The 16,067-nt window shown below is 42.1% G+C and overlaps 1 protein-coding gene across 1 annotated transcript in view; it reads right to left on the bottom strand.

Moving 5' to 3' along the window:
• LOC311146673 (arf-GAP with GTPase, ANK repeat and PH domain-containing protein 3-like) overlaps positions 1-16,067 on the bottom strand; it is a gene marked incomplete at its 5' end in the record, with an annotated part of 227,058 nt that overhangs the window by 13,267 nt on the left and 197,724 nt on the right. The window contains 3 exons of the mRNA XM_084183206.1: positions 7,225-7,447; positions 7,627-7,717; positions 8,335-8,489. Of these exons, the coding sequence (XP_084039332.1) occupies positions 7,225-7,447; positions 7,627-7,717; positions 8,335-8,489 (469 nt within the window). The remainder of the gene's footprint in view (positions 1-7,224; positions 7,448-7,626; positions 7,718-8,334; positions 8,490-16,067) is intronic.

Below are 16,067 nucleotides of genomic sequence, written 5' to 3' on the forward strand. Positions count from 1 at the left end.
ATGTTGGGCAATTAGGCCTGGCTCGCAGTCAGCATTCCAATTCATCCCAAAGGTGTTTGATGGGGTTGAGGTCAGGGCTCGGTGCAGGCCAGTCAAGTTCTTCCACACCGTTCTCGACAAACCATTTCTGTATGGACCTCGCTTTGTGCATGGGGGCATTGTCATGTTGAAACAGGAAAGTGCCTTCCCCAAACTGTTGTTGTCATTGTATGCTGTAGCGTTAAGATTTCCCTTCACTGGAACTAAGGAGCCTGGACCGAACCATAAAAAACAGTTGGCACTATGCATTCGGGCAGGTAGCGTTCTTCTGGCATCTTCCAAATCCAGATTTGTACGTTGGACTGCCAGACGTTGAAGCGTGATTCATCACTTCAGAGAACGTGTTTCCACTGCTCCAGATTCCAATGGCATCCTATGACGGTGCCACGTTAAAAGTTACTGAGCTCTTCAGTAAGGCCATTTTACTGCCAATGTTTGTTTATGCATGGCTGTGTGCTCGATTTTATATACCCGTCAGCAACGGGTGTGGCTGAAATAGCAGAATCCACTAATTTGAAGTGTTGTCCACATACTTTTGTATATATAGTGTATATGTTGCTGAAATTATACTCTATAATTTAGAATAGAATATAAAATACTTTGACAGTCATTTGCTTCAGTTGGCCCTGCTGTAAACTGTGTACGTGACAAATAAAATTAGATTTGCTAGTTAATTTCCCCTATCTACCTGGCTGGTGCTGAAACCCGTGGCATGTTGGGTAATTAGTGACAAATCGTCTCCAGGGCAGGCGGGGCTAATCAGTGACCTGTGGGTTTCATTTGGAGAGACTGCCACGGCACGGTGCTGAACTGGACCGGAGACCCCCACTCCGCTCATTAATTTGTCTAAATTAATTACCCCACCTCCACCAGGGCTACTGGCAAGGCCAGCTATTCTAAAGCCTCTTTGGAGAGTTGCCAGTTGGCCGTTGGCGCTCCTCGCACCCGTAACCTGTGAGTATCCGGAAAGGCTCAGCACTCTGTGGTTTGGGGACTGGGACTGTTCTACAGGAGAGAGGCTATAGCTGGCTCATTATAGTTTGGATCCCTGAGCAGGATAAACTACAGCCTTTTCTGCCATCCACACTGGGGTCGTAATTCTAATAAAAACTGAGAATTAGGGATGAGAATGAGGGAAGAATATGAGGGATGAAAGTGGAGGGATGCTGTATCAATTCCATTCTCCCAGCAGTGTATCTGTCTGGGAAGGATGGAGTTAAAAAGAGGGTGCAGGTTTAGAGAGGTTAGTGGTGTGATTCATTTTTATTACTGCGCGGACCCTGCAGGCGGCATGCAGGAGCGGCAAATTATTTCTGAAACAAAGTGGAGGAGGAGGCGGGCTCCTTTACTCTCTCTCTCCTCTCCTCTGGTCATGAGAGCAGAGCTATTACCTGGCCGTGGCCGAGGGCACCGCGCGGCACAACAACCCACAGAGGGGTGACAGTGAGGCGGGAAGCACCGGTGAGGGATAGCCTTCCACATCCGTCTACGCTCCCGGACATCTTCCTTCCCCAAATGAGACACAGGGAGGAAGGAGAGGTTTGTGTGTGTGTGTTGTAGCCCCCCTCTTCCTTCCCCGTCAAAATAGTCAGTAGTGTTTTCCCTCACAAGAGTGTGTGTGTGTGGTGCTTTCTCTCATGAGTATGTGTGTGTGTGCGCATGTAATGTTTTCTCTCAGGAGTGTAAGTGTATAGTGTTTCCTCTCACGTGTGTGCCAGACAATTAGAGGTGGCGTGGAGAAAACGCCGATTGGCAGACACTAATTCAAGGAACAACTACCCTCCAATATGCTGACTGGAGAAAGATTGAATTTCTCTATGAGATTTATGGCCCAGGAGAAATGTATATCATCATGATCTATTGATGTATACACATGCCTTTTATGGCATACTAATATATAAATATTTTTTTATTCAGACTTCATTACATTATTGGGTGATACATTTAAAATTACCTCTGAAAGCTGTTGATGGCCCTTTAAAGATACAAACCACTACAAAATCCCACCACAACAGTAGCCTACATGATGAGTACTGATACTTTTAGATATCTACATAAATCTGACTACAAAGCAAATCTGTACATTCTTCTTTCACATAAGAATTTCTAAAAAGCTAAACTAATCTTGTGGATGAACACCTTTTAAGTTAACATTTCAAAATGCGAGCCGGGCAGAACTAGTGTAGCAGGAGACATTCAATCAGATGTGAGGCTCATCTTCAGCTAGTTACTGAGTCGTTTAGATTAGGTGTCACTAATGTTTAGTAGGAGGTGGGGTGGGAATGCTACACCAGCTGCCTGGGTGCCATCACAAAGCTGCTCCATGTCACCACAGTGACACAATTAACATCATCAGAACACTTAAGTCCAGGGGAGCAGCTAGTGTGGAGACAATAGAGATCTTGATATTTAATCTTAATGTTTAATCTGTATGGATGAGACAACAAAGTAAGATATATATGGTTGGGATCAGAAGCGAGATAATATATTCTTTCACCTTTTTGTCTCCTAGATGTATACAATAGATGCTTTGTGGTTATATAGAAGCAGGACCAAGATAATGGCATTCTCTTTCTTCATGAGATTTCTGATAAAAAATTATTCCTCTTTCGTCAAGCAAAATAGATATCCGGATTTCAATAATCATCGATCAATGATTGCCTATGAGATAACAACAACAACTTATTTCCTCTGAAAATCAGCTATGATGATAATGAGATTATTATCGTTATTTGTTTGACGGACTAAACAAAGATGCAAGCGCTCAAACAGAATGTGATTTGATTTTCGTGACAATGAAAAATATTCCTACCCAGGGCGATATGGGAACAGTGAGAGAGGTGAGACAGAGGAATCAGTATCAATAATCTTTCATCAAGTCCAGTTGTGGTGGAATACTGTAGCCCACAAACCATTCAATACGTAATCGTGGACCATCACTCAACTCAAAGCTGCCCAGAGTTGGGTAGAATGGATCGAAGGGGATAAGATATCTTTCTATGGACACAGAAAACACACACACACGCTAAGGCCCGGAAAATCATTAAAGACTCCAACCACTCAAGCCATAGACTGTTCTCTCTGCTTCCGCACGGAAAGCGTTACCGGTGCATCAAGTCTGACACCAACAGGCTCCTGAACAGCTTCTGTCCCCAAGCCATAAGACTGGTAAATAGCTAACTAACGGGTTACATGGACTATCTGAGTTAACCCTTGTATTTTATTTTTTACTTTTGCACACAAACATTTCAGGTAGCCTTCCACAAGCTTCCCACAATAAGTTGGGTGAATTTTGGCCCATTCCTCCTGACAGAGATGGTGTAACTGAGTCAGGTTTGTAGGCCTCCTTACTCGCACACACTTTTTCAGTTCTGCCCACAAATGTTCTATAGGATTGAGGTCTGGGCTTTGTGATGGCCACTCCAATACCTTGACTTTGTTGTCCTTAAGCCATTTTGCCACAACTTTGGAAGTATGCTTGGGGTCATTGTCCATTTGGCAGACCCATTTGCGACCAAGCTTTAACTTCCTGACTGATGTCTTGAGATGTTGCTTCAATATATCCACATAATTTTCCTTCCTCATGATTCCATCTATTTTGTGAAGTGCACCAGTCCCTCCTGCAGCAAAGCACCCCCACAGCATGATGCTGCCACCCCCGTGCTTCACGGTTGGGATGGTGTTCTTCGGCTTGCAAGCTACCCACTTTTTCCTCCAAACATAACGATGGTCATTATGGCCAAACAGTTCTATTTTTGTTTCATCAGACCAGAGGACATTTCTCCAAAAAGTATGATCTTTGTCCCCATGTGCAGTTGCAAACCGTAGTCTGGCTTTTTTATGGTGGTTTTGGAGCAGTGGCTTCTTCCTTGCTGAGCGGCCTTTCAGGTTATGTCGATATAGAACTTCTTTTACTGTGGATATAGATACTTTTGTACCTGTTTCCTCCAGAATCTTCACAAGGTCCTTTGCTGTTGCTCTGGGATTGATTTGCACTTTTCGCACCAAAGTACGTTCATCTCTAGGAGACAGTACGCGTCTCCTTCCTGAGCGGTATGACGGCCGCGTGGTCCCATGGTGTTTATACTTGCGTACTATTGTTTGTACAGATGAACGTGGTACCTTCAGGCGTTTGGAAATTGCTCCCAAGGATGAACCAGACTTGTGGAGGTCTATAATTTTATTTTCTGAGGTCTTGGCTGATTGAAGGTAGGCCTAGAAATACATCCACAGGTACACCTCCAATTGACTCAAATGATGTCAATTAGCCTATCAGAATCTTCTAAAGCCATGACATAATTTTCTGGAATTTTCCAAGCTGTTTAAAGGCACGGTCAACTTAGTGTATGTAAACTTCTGACCCACTGGAATTGGGATACAGTGAATTATAAGTGAAATAATCTGTCTGTAAACAATTGTTGGGAAAATGTATTCTGTCATGCACAAAGTAGATGTCCTAACCGACTTGCCAAAACTATAGTTTGTTAACAAGAAATTTGTGGAGTGGTTGAAAAACGAGTTTTAATGACTCCAACCTAAGTGTATGTAAACTTCTGACTTCAACTGTATCTACCTCTATCAGTATTCCTGCACATTGTAAATATGTTATTGGTACTAACCCTGTATATGGCTTACTTACTTCTCGTGTTCTTCTTATTTATATTTATTGTGTGTTTTTGTTCTAACTAATGTTATTTTTAGTACTAAATTGATATTGATTACTGCACATTTACAAGTTAGTTTAGTTTTCTATAAATTAAAGTTTTACTGTCAAATGCACAAGTTCAGTGACATGCTTAACTTGCATGCTCTACCAAACAGTGCAGTAATCAATATCAAAATAGTATAACTAATAAAAAATTATAAAAAATAATAATATATATATTGTGTATATACACTACCGTTCAAAAGTTTGGGGTCACTTAGAAATGTCCTTGTTTTCGAAAGAAAAACCTTTTTTTTGTCTATTAAAATGTCATCAAATTGATCAGAAATACATTGTAGACATTGCTAATGTTGTAAATGGCTATTGTAGCTAGAAACGGCTGATTTTTTATGGAATATCTACATAGGCGTACAGAGGCCCATTATCAGCAGCCATCAGTCCTGTGTTCCAATGGCACGTTGTGTTTGCTAATCCAAGTTTATCATTTTAAAAGGCTAATTGATCATTAGAAAACCCTTTTGCAATTACAGTGGGGAAAAAAGTATTTAGTCAGCCACCAATTGTGCAAGTTCTCCCACTTAAAAAGATGAGAGAGGCCTGTAATGTCCACAACCTCAAACAGTCACACTCCAAACTCCACTATGGCCAAGACCAAAGAGCTGTCAAAGGACACCAGAAACAAAATTGTAGACCTGCACCAGGCTGGAAAGACTGAATCTGCAATAGGTAAGCAGCTTGGTTTGAAGAAATCAAACAGTGAGCAAAAATCCCAGAACCACACGGGGGGACCTAGTGAATGACCTGCAGAGAGCTGGGACCAAAGTAACAAAGCCTACCATCAGTAACACACTACGCCGCCAGGGACTCAAATCCTGCCGTGCCAGACGTGTCCCCCTGCTTAAGCCAGTACATGTCCAGGCCCGTCTGAAGTTTGCTAGAGTGCATTTGGATGATCCAGAAGAGGATTGGGAGAATGTCATATGGTCAGATGAAACCAAAATATAACTTTTTGGTAAAAACTCAACTTGTCGTGTTTGGAGGACAAAGAATGCTGAGTTGCATCCAAAGAACACCATACCTACTGTGAAGCATGGGGGTGGAAACATCATGCTTTGGGGCTGTTTTTCTGCAAAGGGACCAGGACGACTGATCCGTGTAAAGGAAAGAATGAATGGGTCCATGTATCGTGAGATTTTGAGTGAAAACCTCCTTCCATCAGCAAGGGCATTGAAGATGAAACGTGGCTGGGTCTTTCAGCATGACAATGATCCCAAACACACCGCCCGGGCAACGAAGGAGTGGCTTCGTAAGAAGCATTTCAAGGTCCTGGAGTGGCCTAGCCAGTCTCCAGATCTCAACCCCATAGAAAATCTTTGGAGGGAGTTGAAAGTCTGTGTTGCCCAGCGACAGCCCCAAAACATCACTGCTCTAGAGGAGATCTGCATGGAGGAATGGGCCAAAATACCAGCAACAGTGTGTGAAAACCTTGTGAAGACTTACAGAAAACGTTTGACCTGTGTCATTGCCAACAAAGGGTATATAACAAAGTATTGAGAAACGTTTGTCATTGACCAAATACTTATTTTCCACCAGAATTTGCAAATAAATTCATTAAAAGTCCTACAATGTGATTTTCTGGATTTTTTTTTCTCATTTTGTCTGTCATAGTTGACGTGTACCTATGATGAAAATTACAGGCCTCTCTCATCTTTTTAAGTGGGAGAACTTGCACAATTGGTGGCTGACTAAATACTTTTTTTCCCCACTGTATATATATATATATATATATATATATATATATATAAAATAAAGAAAACACAATAAATAAGATAGGAAGCTATATAGGTGGTCAGTACCAATACCAAATGTACAATGTGCAGGGATACAATACAACTCTACTGACATTTACAATACAACTATATTGACTTTCAGTCTATCTATCCACACTTGTCCTACTGATAAATGTTCATTTCAAATGACTATACAATCTCAGTACAAACATTTTTAACAATGAGACCAGCAAATCAAAAACCAAGCCGTTTATCACTTAAGTAGTATATCTTTACATATTCTTTTAATTTAGGTTACCAACAGTACATACACTACAGACCTGTCTTCTACAGTGGGACAGAGAGAGTAATAGGGGGCCTCTGTGTGATAGATATATGACAGGGCTCTTCTGGGGCCAGGGGCCTGGCCCCTGGGGTGGGCTCAAACACCATAATGGGCTCCTTAATTACCTGCTCATCCACACACAGGGTCATTAGTCAGAGACTTGCGCTGGGCCTCAACTGTCACCCAGAGACAAACAACCCTCACTGGGGAGAGAGAAGAGGGGACCAGACCTGGGTGCCCCAGCAGAGAGGAGAAGGAGGGGTGGGAACCAGGGTCTGCTCTAGGGGAGACCAGCTCAATATGTGGGGATTTCCAACCAGTTTGTTTCAAAATCCCTCCAACAGAGCTGGCAAATGGCATATGGCAAACAAACACACACTAACAGAGAAATGTGGGGTACTGACCTGGTGCTGTCAGCGCCCACCTTGGTGTACCCCTCCAGGGCCCCCTCCCAGACACTGTTGGCCATAGCGTTGCCTATAGCCATCATCACCATGCTGAGCCCCACGGGCCAGTCATCCAGGTCCAGGGAGCGGACCCTTGACAGGTGGGTCCCCAGATTCCTGTGGATCCCTGAACACTCGATACAGATCAGAGCCCCCAGGTTAAGACTGGCCCAGTCCGGGTCTGGGAGAGAAGGAGGAGGACGAGAGGAACGAAATGAGCCCTATGTTAGTTACTAATAAGCAAGGGTGATATCTGGGCCATAGCATTCTGAAGACATCATGTTATATACAATACCTGGCACGTAAGGTATTAGGAATCATTGACATATAGCTCTGATGTTGAGAAAGTACTGTACTCACTGGCTGCATCACAGTCCACACAGATGCTGTTCCCTCTCACGTTCCTTATGGACTGAATGGACGCTGCATCACTTTGGCTGCCTAACCGGGACTTTGGGGGAGAAGAGAGAAGTTATAAACAGGTAAGCAAGAGGGACTCTGTGTGTGAGGCATCATGACTTTGCAGTGAGAGAATAGAATAAACAGAATTTCAGCTGGTTACACATCACGAAACAGAAGGGGAGAGGGGAGGGAGGACTGGAGGCTTTGAAGTTCGGGTGATCATTGAGCGAGAAAGAGGGTAAAGAGAGGGTAAGAGAGGGGGAGAGAGGGGGAGAGAGAGAAGAGAGAGTGGGTATTATATGAAATTGAGTCGGTTTTGCTTTGCATCTCCTCCCCTGTGTTCTGACACAGGCCGTGTTCCCATCTCTGATGTCTGTCAGCTCTAATAAGAGCTCCCTCACGCTGCACTGCACCTGTCTGACACAAAGCCCAACACATGGCAGCTCAGAGAAAGGAAGGATGGGGAGGGGGAGAGAGAGAGAGGGGAGGGAGGGAGGGAGGGCAAGAGAGAGGGGTGTGGGGAGAGAGAGGGGGGAGAGAGAGAATTTTGCATTCACACATCCTGATTAGCAACCAGAGATTTTCCTAGCCAAGTCACGTGGTCAGGAAAAATTCCTGGCACTAAACTAATCATGACTCGACAGACGCACTGTCTCTCATGCCCACCTTGTTCTTCATGCTCTCACAGGACTGCAGGCTGGCAAAGATCTGGCTCTCGATGGCTGTGACCCACAGCTCCCTCTCCTCAAACGTAGATGCCTCGAAATGCCACATCTGGCCCGTCAGAGACACGATGATGAACTCAAACGACTCCTCCGACTCTGGAAAATATAAAGCCACATGTACAGCGCATTCGGAAAGTATTCAGACCCCTTCACTTTTTCAACATTTTGTTACGTTACAGCCTTATTCTAAAATGGATTACATAAAAAATGTCCTCATCAATCTACACACAATACCATATATTGACAAAAAATATACAATAAATAAATACCTTATTTACATAAGTATTCATACCCTTTGCTATGAGACTTGAAATTTAGCTCAGGTGCACCCTGTTTCCATTGATCATCCTTGAGATGTTTCTACAATTTGATTGGAGTCCACCTGTGGTAAATTCGATTGAATGGACATGATTTGGAAAGGCACACACCTGTCTATATAAGGTCCCACAGTTGACAGTGCATGTCAGAGCAAAAACCAAGCCATGAGTTCGAAGGATTTGTCCATAGAGCTCCAAGACAGGATTGTGTCGAGGCAAAGATCTGGGGAAGGGTACCAAAACATTTCTGCAGCATTGAAGGTCCCCAAGAACACAGTGGCCTCAATCATTCTTAAATGGAGGAAGTTTGGAACCACCAACACTCTTCATAGAGCTGGCCGCCCGGCCAAACTGAGCAATCGGGGAGGGCCTTCGTCAGGGAGGTGACCAAGAACCCAATGGTCACTCTGACAGAGCTCCAGCGTTCCTCTGTGGAGATGGGAGAACCTTCCAGAAGAACAACCATCTCTGCAGTACTCCACCAAATCAGGCCTTTATGGTAGAGTGGCCAGACGGCAGCCACTCCTCAGTAAAAGGCACATGACAGCCTACTTGGAGTTTGCCAAAAGGCGCCTAAAGGACTCTCAGACCATGAGAAACAAGATTGAACTCTTTGGCCTGAATACCAAGCGTCACGTCTGGAAGAAACGAAGCACCGCTCATCACCTAGCCAATACCATCCCTACGGTGAAGCATGGTGGTGGCAGCGTCATGCTGTTGGGATGTTTTTCAACAGCAGGGACTGGGAGACTAGTCAGGATCCACAAATACAGGTGTGCTAAGCTTGTAGCGTCATACCCAAGAAGACTTGAGGCTGTAATCGCTGCCAAAGGTGCTTCAACAAAGTACTGAGTAAAGGGTCTGAATCCTTATGTAAATGTGATATTTCAGTTGTTTTTTTTATATACATTTGCATTGTGTGTAGATTGATGAGGGGAAAAAACGATGTAATCCATTTTAGAATAAGGCTGTAATGTAACAAAATGTGGAAAAAGTGAAGGGGTCTGAATACTTTCTGAATGCACTGATGAGTAAATATTGTAAAATAAGTCCAAATGAAATCAATTAAGAAACAAAATTCAAATGAGACAAAAGTACTGGGTTTAATTTACGAAACGGATTGGGCATTTTTGGACAAAGCTAAAATACTGTAAATGACAATTTTCCTACATTTCTTCTGTAATTGATTGTTTGCCATCGATAATAATAGCCTAGTAATAAATAATAATTGTCATGTAGCAAAAACCTTTATCTAAAGTGACTTACAGCAGCGATACCCAATGAAACCAGTATCACGGTACCTTTAAATACTCAACACTGATTGTGTACTCTTGAAAATAATGGCAATCACTATAAATTCAAAACAGATTTCAACACAGTCTACTCAAAATAGGTCTGTGTATTTATTCTCCTGTCCTCTTTCTATCCCCTCTTTCCCTCCATTTATACAGAATTTTTTTTGTCCTTCAGAATGAGAAACCTTTTGGTTTACACTGATTGGATCCATATACAGTAGGTCTAGACAACATATGCTGAAATAACGTATGCTATAACACGTCATAATGCCTTCCCCGTTTACATGTAATTCATTAACACAATGATAATACAATAGAAAATGACTGATGTAAATCTTCTAGTCCTCTGCACATGCTTTATCTCATAGCCAAACGATTTGTAATTACCTAATTATGGCTATGCAAATATACGCGGGCTAATTTGCATAAAGCATGTTTCCCTGCCTCCAGCAGGAGACTGGGGAGGAGGGTATAGTCAAGGGGGGAATGGGCTCCTCCAACACATCTCCCATCAGCCCTCTCTTTGCACACCCAGATTGTATGTACTAAACAGAGGCAACCCAGGAGTTCACAGTCTAGTATAAAAGGGTCAGAATTCCAAGCCCTGGTAAAATCAGTGTGTATGTAAAACAGGCTTGTGTGTGCTAGAGTTGAGAGGGGGTCAATACTGAGCTATTATCTGTAGACACTGGACATTTGGAGGTTGGCGGCATGGACTCGCTAGTCTATCGTCATACACATTTTAGAAAGAAGATGTGGTATGTTACCCTTTCAAACAGCCCCTTATTTACCACTTATTTGCAGGTATACACTTTTATGAATATCAGCGGGTAACTGGCAAATTGGGAGGGGTGTTGGGTGTTGTTAAACCATGGGGGCTGTTTGCAGTTCAAATTAGGGAGGTGTTAATGAATTGTGACCCGTTTCATGAAGCTACTTCACAGGAGAGGCATTTGAATGTAAAAACAAATGTTTTTATTTGGCAGAAATGCCTTCTGGAACGTGAACTTTCATGTGCCTAAATAACAAACGTGTATGCCATCGGTAAATATGAATACAATTGTTAAATTACGAGCCCAGTTGGCTTTGCCAAAGAAAAAGACAGGAACCTTCCCGCTAGCCATGATTGGCTGAGACATGTAGAACTGAAAAAGTGTTGCTATTGCTCTCAACATTGCTACCCTGAATTTAACAGGCGCTATCGACAAAGATCAGAGGGAAAAAGTTGTGATGGACTACTTTCTGGAGGACCATCGTGCTATGCTCACTCTCTCTGAATCTGAAAATGAATCAGACAATGAGGAAATCCCTGATTTAGGTAAAAACATTTTAATTGAACCAGACATTATAGAGTCTTCTGATGTCAGTGATGGGGAAGAAACAGCGATCAACAGTGTTGTTGTCATGGAAGAAGTTGACAGAGATTTGAAATCAGTGGAATGCCCGGTGGAAGCAGAGTATGATTGCAAATGCGTAGGGATTTAATTTATTTTATTTGGTTATTAGGATCCCCATTAGCCGACGCCAATGGCGACAGCTAGTCTTACTGGGGTCCGACACATAACAAAACGCTTTACAATTTACATACATTTAAAAACATTAACATGTAGTGTGAATATTATGTGTGTGCACAACAAGTAGGTCACATGGGGGAGAGGCGTTGTGCCGTGAGATGCTGCTTTATTTGTTTTTTGAAACCAGGATTGCTGTTCACTTGCGCTATATAAGATGGAAGGGAGTTCCATGCACTCATGGCTCTGTATAATACTGTACTTTTCCTTGAATTTGTTCTGGACATGGGGACTGTGAAAAGACCCCTGGTGGCATGTCTGGTGGGGTACGTGTATGTGTCAGTGACTATGCAAACAATTTGGAATTTCCAACACATTAATCTTTCTTATAAAAACAAGAAGTGATGCAGTCAGTCTTTCCTCAACTCTTAGCCAAGAGAGACTGGCATGCATAGTATTAATATTAGCCCTCTGATTACAATGAAGAGCAAGACGTGCGGCTCTATTCTGGGCCAGCTGCAGCTTAACTACAGTGGGGGAAAAAAGTATTTAGTCAGCCACCAATTTTGCAAGTTCTCCCACTTAAAAAGATGAGAGAGGCCTGTAATTTTCATCATAGGTACACGTCAACTGTGACAGACAAAATGAAGAAAAAAAATCCAAAAAATCACATTGTAGGATTTTTTATTAATTTATTTGCAAATTATGGTGGAAAATAAGTATTTGGTCAATAACAAAAGTTTCTCAGTACTTTGTTATATACCCTTTGTTGGCAATGACACAGGTCAAACGTTTTCTGTAAGTCTTCACAAGGATTTCACACACTGTTGCTGGTATTTTGGCCCATTCCTCCATGTAGATCTCCTCTAGAGCAGTGATGTTTTGGGGCTGTTGCTGGGCAACACAGACTTTCAACTCCCTCCAAAGATTTTCTATGGGGTTGAGATCTGGAGACTGGCTACGCCACTCCAGGACCTTGAAATGCTTCTTACGAAGCCACTCATTCGTTGCCTGGGCGGTGTGTTTGGGATCATTGTCATGCTGAAAGACCCAGCCACGTTTCATCTTCAATGCCCTTGCTGATTGAGGCATTGGAGGTTTTCACTCAAAATCTCATGATACATGGCCCCATTCATTCTTTCCTTTACACTGATCAGTCGTCCTGGTCCCTTTGCAGAAAAACAGCCCCAAAGCATGATGTTTCCACCCCCATGCTTCACAGTAGGTATGGTGTTCTTTGGATGCAACTCGGCATTCTTTGTCCTCCAAACACGACGAGTTGAGTTCTTACCAAAAAGTTCTATTTTGGTTTCAACTGACCATATGACATTCTCCCAAGCCTCTTCTGGATCATCCAAATGCACTCTAGCAAACTTCAGACGGACCTGGTCATGTACTGGCTTAAGCAGGGGGACACGTCTGGCACTGCAGGATTTGAGTCCCTGGCGGCGTAGTGTGTTACTGATGGTAGGCTTTGTTACTTTTGTCCCAGCTCTCTCCAGGTCATTTACTAGGTCCCCCCGTGTGGTTCTGGGATTTTTGCTCACCGTTCTTGTGATAATTTTGACCCCACGGGGTGAGATCTTGCGTGGAGCCCCAGATCGAGGAAGATTATCAGTGGTCTTGTATGTTTTCCATTTCATAATAATTGCTCCCACAGTTGATTTCTTCAAACCAAGCTGCTTACCTATTGCAGATTCAGTTTTCCCAGCCTGGTGCAGGTCTACAATTTTGTTTCTGGTGTCCTTTGACAGCTCTTTGGTCTTGGCCATAGTGGAGTTTGGAGTGTGACTGTTTGAGGTTGTGGACAGGTGTCTTTTATACTGATAACAAGTTCAAACAGGTGCCATTAATACAGGTAACGAGTGGAGGACAGAGGAGCCTCTTAAAGAAGAAGTTACAGGTCTGTGAGAGCCAGAAATCTTGCTTGTTTGTAGGTGACCAAATACTTATTTTCCACCATAATTTGCAAATAAATTCATAAAAAATCCTACAATGTGATTTTCTAGATATTTTTTCCTCAATTTGTCTGTCATAGTTGACATGTACCTATGATGAAAATTACAGGCCTCTCTCATCTTTTTAAGTGGGAGAACTTGCACAATTGGTGGCTGACTAAATACTTTTTTCCCCCACTGTATGTCTTTCTTTGCAGCACTTGACCATATGACTGGACACAATAAGATAACATAAAACTAGAGCCTGCAGGACTTGCTTTGTGGTGTGTGGTGTCAAAAAAACAGAGAATCTCTTTATTACAGACAGACCTCTCCCCATCTTTACAACCATTGAATCTATATGTTTTAACCATGACAGTTTACAATCTAAGGTAATACCAAGTAATTGAGTCTCCTCAACTTGTTCAACAGTCACACCATTCATTACCAGATTCAGCTGAGGTCTAGAACTTAGGGAATGATTTGTACCAAATACAATGCTCTTAGTTTTAGAGATGTCCGGGACCAGTTTATTACTGGCCACCCATTCCAGAACAGGCTGCAGCTCTTTGTTAAGGGTTTCAGTGACTTAATTAGCTGTGGTTGCTGATGCGTACATGGACACACATGCTTTGTTTAATGCCAGTGGCAGGTCATTGGTCAAATTAGAAAAGAGTAGAGAGCTGCCCTGCGGTACACCACACTTTACATGTTTGTCATTAGAGAAGCTTCCATTAAAGAAAACCCTCTGAGTTCTATTCGATAGATTGATCTGAATCCACGATATGGCAGAGGTTGAAAAGACATAACACATACGTTTTCTCAACAACAAGTTATGGTCAATAATATCAAAGGCTGCACTGAAATCTAACACTACAGCTCCCACAATCCTTTTATTATCCATATATTTCAACCAATCATCAGTCATTTGTGTCAGTGCAGAACATATTGAGTGCCCTTCTCTATAAGCATGCTGAAAGTCTGTTAATTTGTTTAAAGAGAAATTGCATTGTATTTAGGCAAACACCATTTTTTACAACAGTTTGCTAAGAGCTGGCAGCAAGCTGATAGGTCTTCTATTAGAACCAGTAAAGGCTGCTTTACCACTCTTGGGTAGCGGAATGACTTTGGCTTCCCTACAGGCCTGAGGACAAAGACTTTCCTCTAGGCTCAGATTAATGATATGACATATAGGACTGGTTATAGAGTCAGCTACCATCATCAGTAGCTTTCCATCGAAGTTGTCAATGCCAGGAGGTTTGTCATTATTGATCGATAACAATCATTTTCCCACCTCTCCCATACTAACTTTAAAAAATTCAAACTTACAATGCTTTTCTTTCAATAAAAATAATTGGCAATATCAAATGGTTTTGTGATGAATAAGCCATCTGATTCGATGAAAGATGGAGTTGAATTTGTCATTCTGCCCATAATTTCATTTAAAGTACCGCAAACATTTTTTCTATAATTCTTTATATCATTGATCTTGGCTTCATAATACAGTTTCTTCTTCTTTTTGTTGAGTTTAGTCACATAATTTCTCAATTTGCAGTAAGTCAACCAGTCAGATGTGCAGCCAGACTTATTAGCCACTCCTTTTGCCCCATCTCTTTCAACCATACAGTTTTTAAATTCCTCATCAATCAATGGAGCCTTAACAGTTCTAACAGTCAGTTTCTTAACAGGTGCATGTTTATCAATAATTGGAAGAAGTAATTTCATAAATTCATCAAGTGTAGCATCTGGATGCTCCTTATAAATCACATCAGACCAACAAATATGTTTTAACATCATCCGCGAGTCACAGCAAAATATTTTGTTTGATCTCTTATACACTATTTTAGGCCCAGCTTTTGGAACTTTGGCTTTCCTGGATATAGCCACTATATTGTGATCAGTGCATCCAATAGGTATGGATACAGCTTTAGAACAAAGTTCTACAGTATTAGTAAAAATGTGACCAATACAGGTGGATGATCTTGCTCCTGTAGTGTTTGTAAACACCCTGATAGGTTGATTAATAACCTGAGCCAGATTACAGGCACTAGTTACAGTGAGAAGCTTCCTCTTGAGCACACAGCTTGATGAAAACCAGTCAATGTTCAGGTCCCCAAGAAAGTAGACCTCTCTGTTTACATCACATACACTATCAAACATTTCACACATATTATTTAGATACTGACTGTTAGCACTTGGTGGCCTACAGCAACACCCCAAAAGAAAAGGCTTTAGATGTGCCAGGTGAACCTGCACCCACAACACTTCAATAATACTTGACATAAGATCTTCTCTAAGCATTACAGCGATATGGATTTGAATAAATACACCTCCCCCATAAGCATTCCTGTCTCTTCAATAGATGTTATATCCTTGTGTTGCTACTGCTGTATCATCAAATGAATCTACATTAGTCTTAGAAATGGCTAATATATGCTATCTGATGTAAGCAAATTATTGATTTCATTAACCTTATTTCTAAGGCTACATATAAACTCAGCAAAAAAAGAAATGTCCCTTTTTCAGGACCCTGTCTTTCAAAGATAATTTGACAAATCCAAATAACTTCACAGATCTTCATTGTAAAGGGTTTAACCACTGTTTCCCATGCTTG

The sequence above is a fragment of the Coregonus lavaretus genome (assembly GCF_964263955.1).
Source record: "Coregonus lavaretus genome assembly, chromosome: 19".
Lineage (NCBI taxonomy): Eukaryota > Metazoa > Chordata > Actinopteri > Salmoniformes > Salmonidae > Coregonus > Coregonus lavaretus.